The sequence below is a fragment of the Stegostoma tigrinum genome, chromosome 25 (genome assembly GCF_030684315.1).
Source record: "Stegostoma tigrinum isolate sSteTig4 chromosome 25, sSteTig4.hap1, whole genome shotgun sequence".
NCBI classification, from domain to species: Eukaryota; Metazoa; Chordata; class Chondrichthyes; order Orectolobiformes; family Stegostomatidae; genus Stegostoma; species Stegostoma tigrinum.
This window is the reverse complement of record NC_081378.1, coordinates 2,976,175-2,998,987: the sequence shown is the minus strand read 5'-3', so window position 1 is coordinate 2,998,987 and position 22,813 is coordinate 2,976,175. Positions and strand designations below refer to the sequence as shown.

Sequence of the window (22,813 nt, the reverse complement as noted above, 5' to 3'; positions counted from 1 at the left end):
AAACATTGTTAAAATTACTTGAGTATCACAGTATGCATTTGATTACAGTTTTTTCAATTTCTGGGTATTAATTTCTCAAAACAATCCCTGATTTTACATGTTGCAGGATCCACAACTGGTTAAAGTCACTTTTTCCATAAAGTAACTAGTTTTAGATATTTGTTAGAATTCTGTCTCAATGCTGAACTGTTCGAATTCCTCTCTCTCTCTTTGTAGGGGAAAAAGATAGCCATTTGCTCCGATAACGTAACTGATGTAACAGTCCAAGATGTACAAAGTGATCCCAATGAGTTGAGCAATTCTGTTGCTGCTTTTCTGTGCCAGTCAACTATCATTCCTTCAGATGGGAGGAGTTTCCGAACTGCGCTGTCGTCTCAGTCTATCAGTCTGGCTGATGCCTTTCTAGGTCAGTGACAATTGAGTAATTTTAGGGCAGATTGAAGAGGTTTCTTTACCAGAATGTTAGAACATGTCACATTTTAATTCAGTAGGATGTGTTATCTGTGTTTCCCAGTATGTGATTGTCCACATCTTCTGGTCTCTGCATAGTCAGAGATACTGCATACCATATCAGTCCTGATGCACTTTGCTTGGAAGTTAAAACTTCAGATGGACAGTTATCCTGCATCAGGAACCTTCTGCTAAAGTCCATGACTTCCTTTTTTGATTTGATTTATTATTGTTACATGTATCTAGATACAGTGAAAAGTTTAGTTTTGAGTGGTACAGGCAGTTCATGCTATACAGAGTGCACTAGGGTAATAGAACAGAGTGAAAAATACAAAGAGCGAGATCAATATTAAATGAAAAATTTGAGAGGTCCATTCAGAAGTCTAATAACAGTGGGGAAGAAGCTGTTCTTGAATTTGTTGGCATGTATGTTTAAGCTTTTATATATTCTGCTCGACGGCAGATATTGGAAGAGATTATAAGCGGGACTGGAGTGGCCTTTGATCATGTTGGCTGCCGTTCCGAAGCAGTGGTACGTATAGGTGAAGCCTGTGGATGGAACGTTGCTTTGCATGAAGAACTGGGTTGTGGTCGCAGTTCTCCATAGTCTCTTATGGTCCTGGGCAGAATAGTTACAATACCGAGCTCTGGTTCCTCTGGAGAGAATGGTGCGTCTAGAAGAATTGGTAACACTGATTTACAACTTTTCAATTCTGGAATCAGTGCGACGAGCCTTCTCTGAACTGCTTCCAAAGCAATCATATCCCTCTTTAAAGACGGAAACAGGGCGGCACGGTGGCCCAGTAGCTATCACTCCGGCACCTCACAGTGCCAGGGGCCTGGGTTCGACTTCAGCCTCTGTGCAAACTGCAACAGACAGTTACCATTCTCCCTGTGTCTGCGTGGGTTTCCTTCCATGGTCCAAAGATGTGCAGGTTCGGGTGGATTGGCCGTGCTAAATTACCCGAGTGTGCAGGGATGTGTAGATTAGTGTGTTAGACATGGGAAATCAGGGGAGTGGGTCTGGATGAGAGGCTGTTCAGAGGGATGGTGTGGATGGGCCGAATGGCCTGTTTCCACACTGTAGGGATTCTATGAAACCAAAACTGTAAGCAGTATTCTAGGTTCCCTTTCCCTACTCTTACACTTTAACCTCTTGTAATAGAGGCCAGTTTCCCATTTATCTTCCTATTAGTTGTCCTAAGTGCATGCTGACTTTTTCTAATTATATAGACACATCCCTCTGCACTGCTGTGTTCTCTCTGCTGTGTTAATATAAAGTTAGACATGAAGTGTATGATAGAAGTGTAAACCACAGCTGGGAACCGCAGCCGAGTGAATTACTTTTCAGGATGGTTTGATTTTCTATGATCAGCAATAATTGATGGCTGGCAGTCATTTATTGAGCTTGGACACACAAGAGTTTCTGGGATTATTTCCATGGAAGCTTCAGCGATTGGACATTTTGAACGGTATGACACTATCGAGAGGGATTTGGGATGTGTATGAACAGGAAAAGTAAGACCTGGGTGAATTTTATGTGGTAGGAGTATCACTCACTTCACTTGCCCTCTTGCCCCACTTCAGTTGAAAATGCAGTTGGCACCAACTGATCTGACTGCCTTTGGGATACTGCCCCAGAGGGTGGTCAAAATGTGACCGAAGGAACTCCCTCCCCTGGGCACAGGAAGCTCTTCCCTCAGGTAGCTGCCAGCCAATCCAATTGCCCGGCTAACTGCAGAAACAAGTGACGATCCTTGTTGGGACCAAAAGGAACCTTGTGAAGAAGAGGGATTCTGGACCAAGTCTGGAGATTATTGTTGGAGAGGGAATGGGGTTCCTGGCAAGGGGGTAGTGGTGATTGTGTTCCAGAGATTTGGGAGTGTGGAGGAGCAAGGTGTAGGAGCCACACAACAGGAGTGATTACCATTTTCAGGGGTTGGGGGTGTTGTGTGGAGGGTGTTGATGTACCTCTGATGGATACAGGGAATAGCTTCTTAGTTTCCACCCACCCCGCCCAACATCTCACTTCCTGCCTTCCTTCCCACCTTTCTCTCTGAGCTGGTAGAGGTGTAGGCTGGTGATTATGTTTCTTTCCACATACTGTATCCAAGAGCCAGAGGAGAATGAGATCCTTGGATAGCCTTTAGTTGTATTAAAGGTCTGATTAGGGCTAAGTGTGGGTCAGTTGTCTTAGCTACCTCCTGTGACATGGAGAGCCCTTGGGGCTGTGTAAGCTAGCACTGGCCTGGCTGCTGGTTTTATTTTATATGGGCCCCAGGAGGCTGGGGGATGTGGAGGAGGTGCAAAATTCACACCATCTTTTCACCTTAACCAGTCATTGACAAAATCCTTCTGAGGACATGGAGGTGTAGGTTAAAATTTAAACTGAGTGCCAAGTTACACAGAGAGAAAATGATGTGAAGCGTCCTGACCCGTTGGGATATTGAGCTGGAAATTAGACCCCACTCTTCCCAGGTTTATGACAATGTGATGAGTTAGTCCCTGAAATCCCCATTCAGCTCTGACTGACTGCTCCCGGTTCAAGATGTCGGCAGCCCAGTAGCAGCGCAATGTCTGGGCTCTTGCCCAGAAATCATCTGTTCCATAGGCTTTTACATTTTTTTCTTTCCTCTTCCTTCATTGCTTTTTTTCTTACTTTGACCTCATTCTGTGGAGAACTCAGCAGCTTCAGCAAGTTTGATATGAGGTTTGTTCCTGGTGGTGGTGGAGGGAGGAAGAGGTTGGGCCCAGTGCCCAAGGGGGGACCCAACAGCTTTAGCAGTGGCTGCATTGCTGAGATCAGCCCCAGCACAGGCTCATGGCATCAGCCGAAGCAAGTTGGCTTTGAAGAATGGCAACGCGGTTCTGCAGTGGCATCATGGACCGAAGATGGCACCGAGAACGGTGACTGCATACACTCTTCACTGCTTGTATCACTGTACTTGAGTACATGTGACAATAAAATTTATTTCTAATTTCACATGACAAAAATAAACCGCAACAGATTCCGTCAGTAACAATAAAAAATAATTCCATTTATTTTAACACATTGAAATGAAGAAGATTGGGATTTGTAACTTAGGTATCTTAAATGTTACCTGATACACACTCACATGCACATACAAATACAGACACGCATATGCTGATGCGCTAACAAGCACCACAGGGGGGGGAAAAAAATCAGTCAAGAACCGAAATATTACGAGCAGATGGACACAATATTAAGAATAATGTAGTTCTGTATTACCAGACCATGATCACAAACCTGGATTTGTGTGTTTCCCAATCCTCAATCCTTTGATGATGCCTCATTGGTTAGTACTTCAGCGATGGTCAGTCTGTAGTTCACTGGCTGCTTGGTTGGACCTTGTTTGTGCTTTAGAATTATTTCTTGCAGTTTGACTGCCTGTAGCTTTTCTGCTCGTTCATAAGAACATTCAGGAATGAAAGTTTGCAGAGAGAGAGATCGATACAGATTGCGTCTGGAGGTCTCCTTACTTCTCCCTCTCACTGTCTTCACAGGGTTAGTATTAAACTGCAGCCTACTAGTCAAATGGTTGTTGCTATGCTGAGCTCTCCTGGCCCCACAACAAATGGTGGCAGAGCATTGGGACTTAATGGCCCCAGAAGTGTGCATTGATCACTTCACTTGTGTTTTCCAAGATAAAACAACTCCTTGTACTTTCTGCCCATTTTAAAGACACATTCCATTTTTCTTATTTTCGGTCAATAGTCCAAAAATTAAAAAAAAGTCTTACAAAAGAGAGAGAAAATAGAGATATAATTCTGAGTTGAAAAGAAAGTCAATGTAAAATAAAATGGCATCTCTAAACCATCTCTAGCAATAATTGCAGTCTTAAGGAATAAAATATAGCACTTGTTAGAAATTAATTTTCAGCACCAGAGATGTAGTTCAGAGATCATTAAGACTTAAAATGAAAATAAAGCCCTAGAATGGGTAAATGTTAATCTTTTCTGTGAATTTAACGTATACTTTTCAGATAAATACTGTAACTTCATCCTGCTCCATGTGTTTCAATGCCAGCTTTTTTGATAGACTGATATAGTAGACTGAATGAGCAGTGTAACCCGAAACAACTATGTGGCTCTAGGTTTAATTGTGAATATTTACTCACTGGAGGTTGTTGCCTGATTAATTCCTCAGTAACATGGAAAACTAATAAACCAATGTTTTTTCATACTTTGCATTTAAATATTTTGTTTTGAAACTTGTGTTTTGCCAGGTGCAACTGTTGAAACATCTGTGCAAAATGTTACTGCGAGACCAGAGCTATTTCCTGCCCCTACAAACCACATTCCAGATATTAATTTCTTCTATATGTAAGTGGACAGAGTGTGTTGAGATCACTAATCAATCTGTGCAGCTTGGTAGTTTTTGGTAATGTACAGAATACATCTAGATTTTCCACACACTGTCTTTCTGCACCCCACTACAACCACAACAACTGAGTGCTTCCCAATGTGGACAGGAAGGATAATACAGTGACTTAACCTCCATTTTATTTTTCTGTCAAAGTTCTGTAGTTTGTAAAATGTTTTGTCTTGAGCAATTTGATTCTTCAAAGGCATTGTAAAAGTTATAATGATAAAGGTGTAAGTTAAACATAATGTTGACTTGGAAATATCTCGCTGTTCCTTCACTGGCACTGGACCAAAATCTTGGAATTCCATCCCTGAGGGCATTGTGGGTCAACCTACAGCACAAGGACTACAGTGGTTCAAGAAGGCAGCTCGCCACCATCTTCTCAAGGGGCAACTAGGGATGGGCAATAAATGCTGGGCCTACCCAGTGACACCCACATACCAGAAACACATTTTTAAAACATGTGGGTTGTCACTTCTGATTGTGATTTGGTAAATCTTTGTAATTAAGTAGGGCAATGCAATTTACTACCAAATACAAAACCATTTTCATCCCCCATTATAGACATTTCCCCCTCCCCACCCCAACCCAACCGTATGTAAACCGATCCTCATGTTCTCTGAGTGAAATAGGAGGCTAGATGCCAGTCTCTCCTCATGTGGTTCGGAGCAGAGTGAGAAACCTTGTGTCCCTTTCATTTCATATCAGACTTCCAATTATTGTGAAGGTCACAGATTCGGTTCTTTGTTTTGGATGTTCTTTTGCTGACTCTGGGTTGGGTTCAGACTGGTTCATGCATGGAGGATTTTGAGGTAAACCTGAAGGAGTTTCTTGTCTGATTTATTACTGCAGGTCATCTCTGTCAACAACGTCATGTGAAAATGGGCGTGGAACTGTCATAACAGTTCGATGTAATCCAGGAAAGGATGGCAAAGGAGAAATCTCTGTACCAAGGTATTCGCTGCAATTGCTGAATAAAAAGTAAAGTTGCCATAGTTCCACTCTCTCATTAGAAAGAGCTAATGGTGGTGGAATGGCCTAATTCTTCTCCTTTATTTTACAGCTTGATCTGAGGGTCATCATGCCTCAGTGAAGGGAGAGGTTACCCTCACGGTAGTGGGAATCAAACCCACACTGTTGGCATCGCCAAACCAGCTGTCCATCCAACTGAGCTAACTGACAGATTCAGCAACAGCAAACATACATGTAGTGTCATGTCACAGTATTAACATTACAACATATGGCAATGAGAAAAATAGTATGCACCAATTCACTCATGTTAAACTGGCTGCCTTTAAATAATGAAAACATTCAAGCTCCCATTTGCTTTTCTTTTTTTGTCCCCCCCCTCCCTCCTGGTGACTCTTTATTTCTCCCCATACCCCCCTCTGTTTCTCTTTGCTCTCTCTTCCTTGCTTTCGCATTCTCGATGTTTCTATTTATCTCGATGTTTGTTTCTATTTATCTCATTCACCTGGTGTCCTGTTCACTCTCCCCCTCTCCCTCTTTCTCTAGCACTATCTTTCATTATCTCTCTCTGTCACTCTCTCTGTCACTCTCTCTGTCACTCTCTCTGTCACTCTCTCTGTCACTGTGAATGGCCTAGCTTCTGCATCTTATACTTATCAGTAATGTGAGGGAGTGAGGGCTAACTTTCCATCCACTGCCACTTGTGTGTAGCTGTGGGACTGAGGCGGAAGTGGAAGGGTCTGGTCTGCTGTGAATTTGTCAACACACTAAGATAAGTCGAGGAACTTTAGTGCAATTGGCTGTTAGTTGGTACGTGTGGTCTGAAACGCTACACATCTGAGTGTTGTACCAGGCGCCGATGGAAAGCTTCTTCTCACACATGTGCCTGCCCCAAAGTTTGAGAGAGGGAGGTGATGGCCTTGTGGTACTATCACTGACTTATTCCAGAGACAGTGTTCAAATCCTGCCGCGGCAGATGATGGAATTTGAATTCAATAAAAATCTGGAATTAAGAGTAAAATGATGACCATGAATCCATTGTTGATTGTTGGGAAAAACCCATCTGGTTCACTAACGTCCTTTAGGGTAGGAAACTGCCATCCTTACCTGGTCTGGCCCACATGTGATTCCAGACCCACAGCAATGTGGTTGACCCTGGGTGGGGCAGTAAATGCTAGCCTAGCTGGCGATGCCCTCATCCTGTGAATGAATAAAGAAAAAAAGTAACCCACTTGAGGGATTTTATTTTCCAGTTCAAAAGAATGGATTCCTTACAAAAAAACTCTTGCTTGCATTTCCTTACTGCATTGAATTATAAAATCCCTACAGTGTAGAAGCAGGCCGTTCAGCCCATCAAGTCTACACTGCCCTTCTGCAGAGCATCCTTCTCAGACCCACTCCCTACCCTATCCTTGCATTTCCCACCCTCGACACTCCTGGCAATTTAGCATTCCGATCCATCTAACCTGCACACCTTCAGACTGTGGGAGGAAACTGGAGCGCCCAAAGGAAACCCACACAGACACGGGGAATGTGGAAACTCCACACAGACAGTTGCCGGAGGCTGGAATTGAACCTGGGGTCCTGGTGCTGTGAGGCTGCAGTGCTAACCACCGAGCCACTGTGCTGCATTGGAGTGTTTTACTTTCCAGAGGCTGTTTTTGTGTTTTATTGTCATTGGCTGGGAGACTTCAGGAGACAGAAGGGTTAATCAGGGAGCGAAAAGTACTGAGAAAAGGCCACTCGACCTGAAACATTAACTTTGATTTCTGCCCACGGATGCTGCCAGATGTGCTGGGCTTTTCCAGCAACTTCTACTTTTGTTCCTAATTTTCAGCATCTGTGGTTCTTTCAGTTTTTATTAAGGAAGAATATTCCCAGTTTTCTCCCTTGTAACGAGCTGTTTGTCTGAGCTGCCGTTTCTCTTTCTTGTCTAGTGTCTGTCCGGGTGGAACTTGTGATGGATGTACATTCCTTTTCCTGTGGGAAACTGTCCAGGCCTGTCCGCTCTGCACAGCAGCTGACTACCATGGAATCGAGGGAGCTTGCAAGGCTGGTCTTCAGGTATACTGCAGGAGAGAGCTGCCTGAACGCTACATCATTGAAATGAATCAAATTTTTACTTTAGCGACATTGAATGTTCATGAGGCAATGGTCATTTCTCAAATATTTATTGATTATTTAATGAATGAGCACTAGTAGATTTAACGAGTAAAGGACAGGATTAGAACCTTAGTGCAGAGTCTGACTGAGCAGAGCTACAGTGACATTTATGGCAGAATCAGCTGAGAATTCTGGCAAAGCCCATCTTGACATTGGGAGCATCTCGCTCCAACTTTTATGCTTATGTCAGCCAGTGTGGTAAGGTTTTCACAAGGCAGCAAGAGTTAGCAATCGATAAGGACTAGTGCATTTTAAACACTTCATTAATATTCAGCTTCTCATCTTACCTGATACGCCGTACAGACTAAACTCTCTGAGCTCTCAACAAGGACTGCATGAGGCCAGATCTCTGGGCTTTTCACTCATTGCCAGAGCGCTCACTCACACTGAGCCTACCCCAGTGCTCACACTGAACCTGCCTGGCTTTGCTGTTTTAGTGCAGACACAGAGTCAGGAAGCATGTCGTGGTTGTCATTAGTCCTCTGTCAAGTCAAGGGTGATGGCCTTTGCTTGGGGAGCCCTGGCACTGAAGGTAAAGGGCAGCCCCTGATACCAGTCCCAAGGTTTAGACACAGGCAGTAGCACAGACCAGCAGAGTCAGGAAGCTGTTCATGTAAGGAGTGAGGAGGCAAATATCTCACAGCCTACTTCCTGCCTTGTATGCTGTTGGGGGCTGTTTTCCTCCTGGACTGTGAGAGGGACAGGTATTCAGGGAGATAAAAGTGGGTGGCACAGTTGTTACTGGTGCAAGTGAGTAGGTGTCCTGAATGAGTGAGCGGGCAGTGCAGGGTTTAATGATATCAGGGTTGGGGTGGGTGAGGGTGAGCGAGGGGAAAGTGTCACGGGAGTTAGTGAGAGTGGGATGTGGGTGCGGTGGTGGAGATAGTGAGTTTGAGGTAACAGAGAGAACCTTTTTCCTACAGTGCTGGGCATCCCTCTACACCCTGAGACTGCATTGATCCAGGTGGAAACCAAGGCCCAGAATGGGCAATGACTGGTGTTGCGGCCTCCTCTGCTGATCCTGGGGGAGAGGATGTCCCTTTTGTACAAAGCCCCTCCACCAAAAAGTCCAGGCCCAGCCCACAAAGCAGGGTGCAGTTACCCCCTGCCTGTTGTTTCCATGCCAACTGTCAGGAACTATGCAGGGCAGCTTTAGGGGGCCAATGGTAATGTTACTGGGTTGGTTGCCCAGAGGCCCAGGCCCCACCACGGGTTCAGGCCCCACCACGGCCACTGGTGGTACTTAGATCTAGCTCATGATCAGTGATGATGCTGTCATTGATTTGTTGTGAAAACCCACTGGGTTTGCTAACGTCCTTTAGTGAACGTGATCACCTGTTCCTACCTGGTCTGTCTACGTGTGACTCCAGACCCACTGCAACGTGGTTGACTCTCAACAACCCTCTGAAATAGCTGAACAAGGATGTTCCAAGGACAGTTAGGGCTGGGAAACACATGCTGGCCTTACCAGCAACGCGTATGTTCCTCGAGAAAGTAAAGACCAAATGACCACGAGGAGGGAAGGATTTGATATAGTCAACCTCGAAAACTGTGCTCTTCCAGACAGAGTTGAGGGAATTTGTATGTACCATCTGAGCTTCACTGTGAATAATAAGTGTTCTCTTTACAAATCAATTGTTAAACTAACATTGCACCCAAAGCCAATTCGTTAAATGCCTACTCAATGAAATAATGCAAGCCTTATGTGTTCTTGGGCATTAATATAACACTACAGCCCCCACCTTAGCAATAATATTTTACATATAATTATTTCTGAACCCTTGTCACGCAACCTTTGCAAAAATTATAAGACCATAAGAGAGAGGAGCAGAATAAGGACATTTAGCCCATCGAGTGTGCTACAACATTTGATCGTGGCTGTTATGTTTCTCAACCCCATTCTCCTGCCTTCTCCAGGTAATTTGCGATCTCTTATTAATTAATACCTGTCTATCTGTCATAAACATCAAAAGAACTGCAGATACTGTAAATCAGAAACAGAAACAGAAATTGCTGGAAAAGCTCAGCAGCACTGGCAGCATCTGTGGAGAGAAATCAGAGTTAACGTTTCAGGTTTGGTGACCCTTCCTGGGAACCAGGGATCCTTCCTCGCCTCTGAGGAAGGGCCACTCAACCCGAAACATTAACTCTGATTTCTCTCCACAGATGCTGCCAGTACTGCTGAGCTTTTCCAGCAATTTCTGTTTTTGAACCTATCTATCTCTGCCTTAAAGACACTCAATGACCTGGCCTGCACAGCCCTCCCTGACGATGAGTTCCACAGATTTGCTACTCTCTGTCTGAAGAAATTCCTCCTCATCTCAGTTAAAGTGTCGTCCCTTCCCTCTGACTGGATTACCCGAGATCATTCTTGTTAGTGAAAAAGTCAGGAAAGTAGCGCTGAGAATTATCAGATTAGCTGTGATCTCACCGATTGGCCCACTTCTGCTCCAATGTCTTAGAACGGATAACATAGAAAAGTACAGCACAGTACAGGCCATTCGGCCCACTCTGTTGTGCCGTGGAATAATCCTAATCCAAAATAAATAACCTAACCTACATTCCCCTCAATTCACTGCTGTCCATGTGCATGTCCAGCAGTCGCTTAAATGTCACTAATGACTCCGCTTCCACGACTACCACTGGTAAACTATTCCATGCGCTCACAACTCTCTGGGTGAAGAACCTCCCTCTGACGTCTCCTCTATACCTTCCTCCTAACACCTTAAAACTATGAGCCCTCTTGGCCGTCACTCCAGCCCTGGGAAAAAGTCTCTGGCTATCTTGTACTATTCTGGCCAACCCACTTATTCAAAGCTCGAATAGTGGAAGTTAGATAGTTAGGAATGGTGTTCCATTGTTATAAATTCTCAGTTGGTAGAGGTGAAATGTGTTTTTCGGGGGTGAGGAAGACCACTTGTGGTATGCTGCAGTTGTTTTGATGGTCAAATGTAATAACTTGCTTCGCATTTTAGGAAACCACGTACGTGTGGAAGGAGCCAAAGGTGTGCATCAAAGGAGTCAAACTTCCTGAAAAAAGAATCACCAACTGTGAGATGATAGATTTTTGGCTGAAAGCTGTTGTAGGAATTGGAGCTTTTACTGCAGTGCTGCTGGTCATATTAACCTGCTATTTCTGGAAAAAGAACAAGAAGTAAGTTCACAAAGATGAATGTGCAGAGATCTGAATGTTTTAAAATAAATGTTGTTTATTTCTAAACAAATGTAATTTAATTAGTTTTTCATATGGTCATTATGCTGGAACTGTATAAAATGTTGGCTGGGCTACAGCTAGAACATGCTGTTCAGTTCTGGTTTCGGTACTATTAAGACCGCAAGACATAGGAGTGGAAGTAAGGCCATTCGGCCCAACGAGTCCACTCTGCCATTTAATCATGGCTGATGGGCATTTCAACACCACTTACCTGCACTCTCCCCGTAGCCCCATAGCCTTATAGGACGTATGTGACAGCACTGGAGGGAGTACAGAGGAGATTCACCAGGATGTCCCCTGGGCTGGAGACTTTCAGTTATGAAGAGAGATTGGACAGACTGGGTTGTTTTCTTTCGAGCAGAGGAGATTGAGGGGGAACATGATTGAGATGCATGATATGATGAGGAACATATGGACAAATAAAGAATCTCAGTGAAGGTATCAGTGACCATATCATGTTTGTTTAAGGGATTAGAGAGGATATGAGGAAATGTTTCTCATCGAGAGGATAGTGGGTATCTGGAACTCACTGCCTGTAAGGGTGGGAGAGGCTGAAACCCTCATCACGTTTAGAAGTATTTGACCTTGTGATACCATGGCATTCAAAGCTGTGGGCCAAGTGCTGGAAAATAGGATTAGAATAATTAGGTGGGTGTTTTGACCAGCACAGGCTTGATGGGTCAAAGGGTCTTTTTCTGTGCTAATGACCTCTATGAATCTATGACATGGAAGTTTTAAACATTGGGAGAGAGTATTCAAAAGTTAAATGCTATGTGGGTGTTAGCTCAGCACTTTGACACAGTTTCGTTTCAGCCTCATGAGCATCCCCAATTTTAATCACTGGCCCATTGATGGCTGTACCTTCTAGTTTCCTAGACTCTTAGCTCGGAAATTCCTTCATCAAACCTTTCTACCTTGCTTTCCTACTTTAAACCACTCGCCAAAATCAACCTCTTTGACCACGACCTTTGCTATCTGTGCCGATATCTAGTGACCTGACTCGGTTTCCTTATTCTCCTGTCAGTCACCTTTGCACTTTTTATTAAGTTACAAGCGACATATAAATACTTGGTTATGTTTTTTACATTAACAAGAAATTTGGCAACAAGAGGTACTTGTGAATGAATAAAAACAGAAACTGCTGGAAAATCTCAGCAGATCTGGCTGCATCTGTGGAGAGAAATCAGGATTAATGAGTCAGGCCTGGTGTCCCTTCATGAGAACTGATGGTAGCTGGGAAAAGGATGATTTTTATACAGGATTTGGGTTGGGGAGAGTGGGGACAGTAGGTGATCAGTTGAGATAGAGCTCAAAGAGAAAAACAATTGTACAAAGAATGGTTAATGGTCAGCCTGGGATGATGAGTAGCTGACAATGGGCTGTGTGTGGTAGCAGTGCATGTGATGACAAGGCCTGATGAGTAGTTTGGAGGAGAGCTTGGGGAAGGATGCTCAAGTCCTAAAAATGTCAAACTCGATATTGAGTTCAGAAGGTTGTGGGGTCCCCAGGTGGAAAATGAGGTGCTGTTCTTCCAGTTTGTGCTGAGCTTCTCTGGAGTAATGCAATGAGCCTGAGAGATGTTGGCCAGAAAAAGGGTGCTGTGTTGAAGTGGCAGACATCTGGAAGCTCAGGGTCTTTTTTTTTTGAGAACAGACGGTGGAGGTGTAACCCAGTCTGTGCTTCGTTTCCCCAATGTAGAGGAGACCACACTGTGAGCAGTGAATGCAGTAGGCTAGATTCTGGGAATTGCAGGTGAAGCGTTGCTTCATCTGGAAGGTATGTTTGGGCCCTTGGACACTGGGGAGGGAGGAAGTAAATGGCCAGGTGTTGCACCTTCGTTGGTTACAGGTGAAGGTGCCATAGGGACATGGAGGGGGGTGTTGGGGGTGAGGGAAGTGTGGACCGGGGTGTCCTTGGGGGAATGGTCCCTGCAGAAGATGGACAAGGGAGGGGAGGGGAAGGGATGGTGGTGGTTAGAGGTAGTGGTACTGGTGGCTGATGATCCTCTAGATATGAATGTGGGTGGGATGGTAGCTAAGGACAAAGGGAACCCTGTCGTTGTTGTGGGCGGGAAGAGCTGCAGGAAATGGATTGGGCCCGCCTGAGTCCCCTGTGGGGAATCCTCGGTTGAGGAAGAAGGTGGACGTTTCAGAGGCTCCCCTTCCATTTCTGACTCCTCCCTTACCTCTCTGTTTCCATATCTGCGGATAGGCTGGCTACCAGCATCCACGACAAACCAACTGACTCCTACAGTTATAATGGGAACTGCAGATGCTGGAGAAACCAAGATAATGAAATGTGAGGCTGGATGAACACAGCAGGCCCAGCAGCATCTCAGGAGCACAAAAGCTGACATTTCGGGCCGAGGCCCTTCATCAGAGAGGGTGATGGGGTGAGGGTTCTGGAATAAATAGGGAGAGAGGGGGAGGCGGACCGAAGATGGAGAAAAGAAGATAGGTGGAGAGGAGAGTATAGGTGGGGAGGTAGGGAGGGGATAGTTCAGTCCAGGGAAGACAGACAGGTCAAGGAGGTGGGATGAGGTTAGTAGGTAGGAGATGGAGGTGCAGCTTGGGGTGGGAGGAGGGGATGGGTGAGAGGAAGAACAGGTTAGGGAGGGAGAGACAGGTTGGACTGGTTTTGGGATGCAGTGGGTGGAGGGGAAGAGCTGGGCTGGTTGTGTGGTGCAGTGGGGGGAGGGGACGAACTGGGCTGGTTTTGGGATGCGGTGGGGGAAGGGGAGATTTTGAAGCTGGTGAAGTCCACATTGATACCATTGGGCTGCAGGGTTCCCAAGCGGAATATGAGTTGCTGTTCCTGCAACCTTCGGGTGGCATCATTGTGGCACTGCAGGAGGCCCATGACGGACATGTCATCTAAAGAATGTGAGGGGGAGTGGAAATGGTTTGCGACTGGGAGGTGCAGTTGTTTATTGCGAACCGAGCGGAGGTGTTCTGCAAAGCGGTCCCCAAGCCCCCCAAGCTTGTAACTGATGTCAATTTCAAGCCCACCGACTCCCAACGCTACCTAGAATACACCTCCTCCCACCCACCCTCCTGCAAAAATTCCATCCCCTATTCCCAATTCCTCCGCCTCTGCCGCATCTGCTCCCACGATGAGGCATTCCACTCCCGCACATCCCAGATGTCCAAATTCTTCAAGGACCGCAACTTTTGCCCCACAGTGGTCGAGAACGCCCTTGACCGCGTTTCCCGCAACACATCCGTCACACCCCGCCCCCGCCACAACCGCCCAAAGAGGATCCCCCTCGTTCTCACACACCACCCCACCAACCTCCGGATACAACGCATCATCCTCTGACAGTTCCACCATCTACAATCCGACCCCACCACCTAAGACATTTTTCCATCCCCACCCCTGTCTGCTTTCTGGAGAGACCACTCTCTCCGTGATTCCCTTGTTTGCTCCACACTGCCCTCCAACCCCACCACACCCGGCACCTTCCCCTGCAGGCCAACCGCAGGAAATGCTACACTTGGCCCCACACCACCTCCCTCACCCCTATCCCAGGCCCCAAGATGACTTTCCACATTAAGCAGAGGTTCACCTGCACATCTGCCAATGTGGTGTATACTGCATCCACTGTACCCGGTATGGCTTCCTCTACATTGGGGAAACCAAGCGGGGGCTTGGGGGCCACTTTGCAGAACACGCCCGCTCGGTTTGCAATAAACACCTGCACCTCCCAGTCGCAAACCATTTCCACTCCCCCTCCCATTCTTTAGATGACATGTCCATCATGGGCCTCCTACAGTGCCACAATGATTCCACCTGAAGGTTGCAGGAACAGCAACTCATATTCCGCTTGGGAACCCTGCAGCCCAATGGTATCAATGTGGACTTCACCAGCTTCAAAATCTCCCCTTCCCCCACCGCATCCCAAAACCAGCCCAGTTTGTCCCCTCCCCCAACTGCACCACACAACCAGCCCAGCTCTTCCCCTCCCCCCACTGCATCCCAAAACCAGTCCAACCTGTCTCTGTCTCCCCAACCTGTTCTTCCTCTCACCCATCCCTTCCTCCCACCCCAAGCCGCACCCCCATCTACCTACTAACCTCATCCCACCTCCTTGACCTGTCCGTCTTCCCTGGACTGACCTATCCCCTCCCTACCTCCCCACCTATACTCTCTCCACCTATCTTCTTTACTCTCCATCTTCGGTCCGCCTCCCCCTCTCTCCCTATTTATTCCAGAACCCTCACCCCATCCCCCTCTCTGATGAAGGGTCTAGGCCCGAAACGTCAGCTTTTGTGCTCCTGAGATGCTGCTGGGCCTGCTGTGTTCATCCAGCCTCACATTTTATTATCTTGGATTCTCCAGTTACCTTTCTGTACATCCTCACACCCTGCTTCTAGTAAAGACTGTCTTTCACTCTCCCAGTTCCTCCGTCTCTGTCACATCTGTTCTGATGATGCTAACTCTGAGGAGGAAGATCATATTTATTCCCCTTTAACTGATTCTTCGTCCAGTTGGTTTTTCTCTCCTTTTGGGCTCCATCTCAATCTATTATTCACTCTCCCCCCGCACCCCCCCCCCCCCCCCCCCCCGCCTCCGCTCCATATTCTCTGCATCCATTTTCTAGCTGCCATCAGCTCTGAAAAAGGGTCACTGGCCCGAAACGTTAACTCTGATTTCCCTCCACAGATGCTGCCAGACGTGCTGAGCTTTTCCAGCAACTTCTGTTTTTGTTCCTGATTTCCAGCACCTGCAGTTCTTTCGGTTTTTAGAACTTGTGAGAGAATTGTGTTCCCACCAGCTCCCCCTCATTTCTCAGTCTTGTCTTCCTTTCTCCTTTCAGGCTAGAGTACAAATACTCAAGACTGGTGATGAATGCAAACTCGAGAGAAGTGGAGCTTCCTGCAGCTGATAGCTGTGCTATAATGGAAGGTGAAGATAATGAAGATGAAATTGTTTATTCCAATAAACCTTCCTTACTGGGGAAGCTGAAATCATTAACTTCAAAGGTAGGAAGCAACTGTACTCTTTCTAATGCAGTAGGTTTCTCTGGTTGTTATAAATACTTCTATAAATGGCACATAATGCAAAATATTGAAAAAGGATTGAATCATCTTAGTTAGTTCATCAGATATAACAATATGGGGATGTGATGGACTAGTGTTAATATCCCTGGGCTACTAATCCAGAGCCCCGGGCTAATGAAATTTAAACTCAAAAATTTGGAATTAAAAGATAGTCTAAGGCATTAATGGGAGTGCATTTGAAGGATTGCATATACTTTGATCCTCTTGCTTTGAGGAAGAATGTAGTTATATTGGAGCCAGTTCAAAGGATTGATTCCAGAGGTGAGGGGCTTGGCTTATGAAGTGAGCTTGAGCAGTTTCGGCCTATACTGTCTGGAGTTTGAAAGAATGAGATGAGATCTAATTGCGGTCTATAAGATGCTAAAGGGGATTGACAAAGTAGATGTGGAGAGGACATTTCCTCACGTGGGGTGACCTGGAACGAGAGGTCATAGTTTTAGGATAAAGGTAACAGATATGAAGCAGAGATGAGGAGAAATTACTTCTTTCAAAGGTCATGAATCTGTGGAATTCACTGCCCCAGAGGCAGGTGTATGCTGCAACATTGAGTCAATTTAAGGAGGAGAGAGAGAGATTTTTAATTAGTAATAGGTTGAAGGGTTATGGGGAGTGGAGAGAAAATGGAAAGTTGAGGCCTTTGGTGAGATCAGCCGTGATTGCATTGAATGACAGAGCAAGCTTGAGGGCCTGAATGGCCTCCTCCCGCTCCCCATTTTACTCAGTCTCTTATGTTTTACACATATGGAGTTGAGAACAGGGTCAGAGGGTGTGAGGATATTTGAACCAAGGGTTATGTAAGGGACAGGAGCCAGTGAATGAAGGTTTACAACTGGCAATGATAAAAGTGTAGTGGGATGAAGCAGGAGGATGGTATGGCCACCCTGAAAGGGGAGTGGGTGAAGCAGTATGGCATGAGACATGAGCAAATCCAAAGTTTTAATACGAAGAAAGTTGAGCTCTCTCTTCCCATTACTTGGGTTTAGTTTTAATTTGTACTGCTTTAGTCAAATGGCCAAGTATGCTGTAATTAAATCACCAGGAACTGAATCTGATTAATAATCTTTTATAATTTTTCTTACGCAAGGACAAAGAAGATATTTTTGAGTCTGTTCAACTCAAGTCACCAAGAGCTCGCAATATATGAATATGGAAAGTTGGTTACAGAAATGTTGGCAGTAATCCCTATTACAAAACGCATGGACGTGTACCAGCTTGAACCATGAAGACATCTCAAGTACTACCGTACCTGAAATACTACTGAAAAGAAACATTTGCAAACAGTCACTGTTTGATTGCCTTATTGTGCTAGTTGTAGGGAGTATCAGACATGAGTCGCCAAATGTAATGAACATGCTGGTTGCCAAACTGACAACATAAATCTCAGGAAGAGCTTATGTTCATTCTTCTTACTAACTTACCAATATAATTGGACATTTTAACACATTTATTTTTCTTCTACCATTTGTGCGGTTGCAGGGATATTTTTCTGTTTTCCCCTTGTTTCTCTCTGCAGTTAACTGCATTACTTTATTTCCTAGATTTTCAATGTAGCTGTGTACTGCAAAAGTAGGTTCCGTAATGTAAAATGATAGATTTAATCTGTGGATTATATTTATAGTGTGCAAATCAGCAGGTAAGCCAGTGACGAAAACAATCTTGTAATGTTTACAAGGCAGTGAATATCACATGATTTTAAAAGAAATGAAAAGCCCTCTAACACCGTCCCATCTTGTCTTGTCCTCTGGATGAAACTTTGTACTAGGAAGCTTAAACTTTGTGGAGTGTGCATTGAACATGTTTCAGTCTGTGTGCCATTAGAGAAAATGAATACTTGTTGCAAATACCTAACAGACTGTTTAAAGTGTTGGTGTTGGGCTGTGATAGCTGGTGTCTTCACTGACAATGGTTTTAATTGACACTTCTGATCTGAGGTGTAGCCAGTTCATGGTGTTCCCTGAATGTCATTTCACATTAATTCAGTAATGTTTACTATTGATGCCACAAAGCCGCATGCCCAAATACATTGTGTTCGTTATTTTCAATTATTGAGAATGGAAATATGATTCAGTAGAATTAACCAGTTTTAATATAACATGCAAACACCTGCCTGTTTTTGGCACAATGAAACACAGGCTTGTAGCTCTTTGAGAAAAGTTGCTGAAATAAGAACTGAATTTTTATGCTTTGTCTGATGGAATGGTGATTGCTGTCAGAAAGCCCTAAGGGTTTGGGGCAGGATGTTGCAAGGACGGAATAAGGTTCTGTGTTAGACATTGGACTGTGTTGCCGAAGGGAGCAGAAAAACAGTCACATTTTCACAATTCAATGCGTAAAATGCATACTGAATGAATCTATTTCTATACGGACTATGTAAGGATTGATCTGTGTGTTAAATTATAGAAATTAAATGCTAAGGAAAGTTGAATAAATAGTTTTGCTACAACAGGGAACTGCTTAATAACTGAAGAAAGGTTCTGAACAAGTTGTATCAGACTTAAAACGTTAATTCTGTTTTCTCTCCACAGATGCTGTCAGACCTGCTTAGTTTCTCCAGCAATTCCTTTTTTTTGTTTTGTATCTCCAGCACTGTTTTGCTTTGAATTCGTTAATAACTGGAAGTGCCCAGGAAAGATCTTCTACACAGATTGTTCCTGCCTACAACCATCAGGTGGCAGCAAGAACAATTAAAATCATTTGCAAGTGTTAGTGGAGCGAAAGTATTAAACAAGTCTTACTTCATCAAAGTACTAATCTACATTACCCCTTTTCCCTCTAGATCTGATGATATGTTATCTTTACCAGTCGGGGCTTATATTATCACAAACTTGTCAATCAAATCAAAGTTTTGCTTCTCTCATGAGCAAGGCAGAAGAGTCACAAAGCATCCTTCAGGTGACTGAAGATGACCACAGATATCTTACTATTTTTATTAAAAAAAAATCTCAACTAGCCAGACCAAATATCCTTTCCTAGGCAGTGCTGTTTTGCAAGTTCAGAGGGAAAGACCTTGTCTTTTGATCTTTAGCTCTGAAGCCTGTAACGTTTATGATAATAAATGAATTAGTGATTTGCATTTTTGAAACTATGAAGTGGGGGTGCAATTTTTGATACTAACACGGGGGTGAAATGTTCCTTTGTAATTTTGTTTATTGCAGTTGTGGATGGACTGGTTACTGAGAACACACTGCTGCTGGATTCCCATTACGTTAAATCAAGGGGCATTTTATTTACAGTGAACTATAAAATTATATACACAAAGATATTTTAGTTCTATGAGTGTCTTTTGACCAAAGGAGAGATGTTTTATTTGCTATGGATTTTTGTTATTTAATAATCAGCTAATTTAGCTGTAAAACTGAACTGGAAGATTCAGAGTTTAGAAAAGTGATTCAAAACTAACGAGCAAACATATCAGCACACTTAGAAAGTTGGAAATGAAGAATGATATTTTGATTAATGTCATGCATTATTACTCTAATGCACATAATTGACTTTTAATAAAGCAGCTTAGTTAGATATTAGTTGCCAAAGATAAAGTAAACTCATTTGGCTAGAACATCAAACTTTCCTGCTCCTCTGCTGCTTGGTCTGCTGTGTTCATCCAGCTTCCCTCCGTATTATCTATGGCTAGATGGCTGGTTTGCAATACAGAATGACAACATAGGTTCAATTCCAATGTCGGCTGAGGTAACCATAAAAACCAAATCCATCTTAACCTCTCCCTCTCTGATGAGGGAGCAGCTGTATGGCCCAGGAAGACTCTGGTCACTTTACAAAGGTACTTTTGCTCTATGCACAACCATAATTTGACACAAGAGGGCAGTGTTTCCACAGTGGAGGTGACGGGTGTTTGGAGCGTACAGTCTACTGTATCTAAAAATGTGTTATTTTGGCTAATTGCTCCCTGTCTCCTCACCTTCTCCTGAGTTTCTGCTCAAACCTGTTTTCATTTTGATCTGTGTGACATCTACACTGAATCAGTAGCTGGGCAACATTTTAAAAACATGATTAAATTTTTAAAAATATTATTTTCAAACAATATTCCTTAATGTGCTAGATAATTTCAAAAACTTCAATTAATACACTTCAAAATAGATTTATTGCAAAAAATAAGCATTTTGACTCACAGCATCAGTCCAACTGTAATTTTAAATATCTACACGTACTTTTAAAGTATATACAGAGCTATTTTGTAAATTGGGGCAATCAGTTGTTTTGAACTTATTCTTTTTAATTCAAACCCTTTTGTAACTTACCTAATAGTCACTTTACACCCAAAGGTTCCAGTGAATTCAAGGACCCTGCTCAAAATTCATAACTGGGTGCTGTGGGTGGAATCTTGGCAGGGTAATTCAACTCATATTGGGGACATGACCCTCCTTTTTGGGCCCTATCTAGTTCCAGTGTGGAGCTTTTTAAAAACCAGCACAACGTCTTGGGAAGCTTAAGTTACACTTGAAATTTCACAACCCATTACGCGATATTGTGCAGATATTGCATGTAATAGCACCGTGAAAAATGGTGAGGGTAATTGGAGAGTCCAGATCAGCAACATTACATAAAACTCTTTATCAGTTTGATTTTTTTTTGAAGTTGCGTGCTTAGTTATAACAAATCAGTTTTCTGCTGAATATTACTCGCACTGTTAGATTCTTGTTGCTTTAAGTCCACTGCTGGTCATTTTTTTCAAATACGGTGAAGCATAAATACATAGAGAAAAGAACTTTGTTTTATGAAGTACAGATGTATGACACTATGTTTAGAGACAAAGGTTATACCATTTAAAATCCCTTCCACGTGTTGTGAATTCTAGTTTATTTTTGAGAATGGGTGCATTGTTTGTATACTTTGGAACCATGCATTATATGTTTTGTTTTGCTGAGCTGCACACTCTTTGTTAGCCAAAATGGTCATGGTTTTTGGTGTCCACTTTCTTAAAATAAATGTGAGCAGTTTTGGGAATTTTTAGTGACTCATATTCTGTTCTTTAAGTTGAAAGGTACAAAGTAGTGAGTGACTGATATCACATTGTCTCAGCACTGTCCACAATCAAATAGCGCAGCAGAATGGATTTTAAAATTACTTTCATGGGAAGTTCTGGCTGAGTCAGCATTTATGTCCGTCACTGGTTTCCCTTCAAAAGCTGGTTGGGAGCTGCTTCCTTGAACTGCTGTAGCCCATGTGCTGTGGTTGACCTACAGTTGCCTTGAGGAGGGAATTCTAAAATTTTGGAACCCAGCAACATTGAAGGAATGGCGATGTATTTCCAAGTCAGAATGATAAGCGGCTGGGAGGGCAATTTGAAGGTGGTGTTCCCATGTATTTGTTGTCCTTGACCGTACTATTGGATATGATCACGAATTTTGTACAGTACATGCTATCGAGCCAAAGATCTGATCATTAGGTTTCAAGTGACAAAACAAGATTTTCACATTGCATTGCTTCATTTTGTAGTCAGAGATCCACAGCATAAAAAAACACCCTTCATCCCAAAAACATTCACCTAACTATTCCAATCTCATTTTCCCACATTTCGCTCATAGCCTTGTCTGCCTGGGAATTGCAAGTGCACATCTAAATACTTCGTCAATGTGATGAGGGTTTATGCCTCCACCCACCCTTACAGGCAGTGATTTACAGATTCCCAGCAGCAGCATGTTGCTGAGAATGGAGGATTTGGGGTTTAAATAAAGGCTGGATGGCTGGGACTTTCTTCACTGGACCTGAGGGGTGGCCTTGTGGAGGTTTATAAAGTCATGAGGGGTATAGATAGGGTGAATGACAGGTGTTTTTTTTTCTCTAAGGTGGGGGATTTCAAGACTTGGGGCACGTTTTGAAGGGGAGAGGAGAAAGATATAAAAACACAAGGGACATTTTTTTTACTCAGTGGTTCGTGTTTGGAATGAGCTTCCTAAGGAGGTGGTAAACGCAGGTACAGTTACAGCATTTAAAAGACATTTGGATAAGTACGTGAAAAAGAAATATTGAGAGAGATGTACACAAAGTGCATAGAACATAGAACATTACAGCGCAGTACAGGCCCTTCGGCCCTCGATGTTGCGCCGATCTGTGAAACCAAACTGAAGCCCATCTAACCTACACTATTTCTGCTATCATCCATATGTTTATTCAATGACCATTTAAAATGCTCTTAAAGTTGTTGAGTCTACAACTGTTGCAGGCAGGGCATTCCACACCCTTACTACTCTGAGTAAAGAACCTGCCTCTGACATCTGTCCTATATCTTTCACCCCTTAATTTAAAGCTATGTCCCCTCATGCTAGCCATCACCATCTGAGGAAAAAGGCTCTCACTGTCCACCCCATCTAATCCTCTGACCATCTTGTCTGTCTCTAATAAGTCACCTCTTAACCTTCTTCTCTCTAACGAAAACAGCCTCAAGTCCCTCAGCCTTTCCTCGTAAGACCTTCCCTCCATACCAGGCAACATCCTCGTAAATCTCCTCTGCACTCTTTCCAATGCTTCCACATCCTTCCTATAATGTGGCGACCAGAACTGTACACAATTCTCCAAGTGTGGCCACACCAGAGTTTTGTTCAGCTGCAACAT

The 22,813-nt window shown here is 43.9% G+C and overlaps 1 protein-coding gene across 2 annotated transcripts in view; it reads left to right on the top strand.

The window, feature by feature from the left end:
- Positions 1 to 21,205, top strand: part of elapor2b (endosome-lysosome associated apoptosis and autophagy regulator family member 2b) — a 117,195-nt gene extending 95,990 nt beyond the window's left edge. For both annotated transcript variants that reach the window (XM_059654817.1, XM_048554024.2), the window contains 7 exons: positions 217 to 406; positions 4,698 to 4,794; positions 5,690 to 5,791; positions 7,744 to 7,870; positions 10,945 to 11,123; positions 16,000 to 16,165; positions 17,328 to 21,205. In XM_059654817.1, the coding sequence (XP_059510800.1) occupies positions 217 to 406; positions 4,698 to 4,794; positions 5,690 to 5,791; positions 7,744 to 7,870; positions 10,945 to 11,123; positions 16,000 to 16,165; positions 17,328 to 17,387 (921 nt within the window). In that variant the 3' untranslated portion in view covers positions 17,388 to 21,205. The remainder of the gene's footprint in view (positions 1 to 216; positions 407 to 4,697; positions 4,795 to 5,689; positions 5,792 to 7,743; positions 7,871 to 10,944; positions 11,124 to 15,999; positions 16,166 to 17,327) is intronic.
- Positions 21,206 to 22,813: the final 1,608 nt, after the last annotated feature.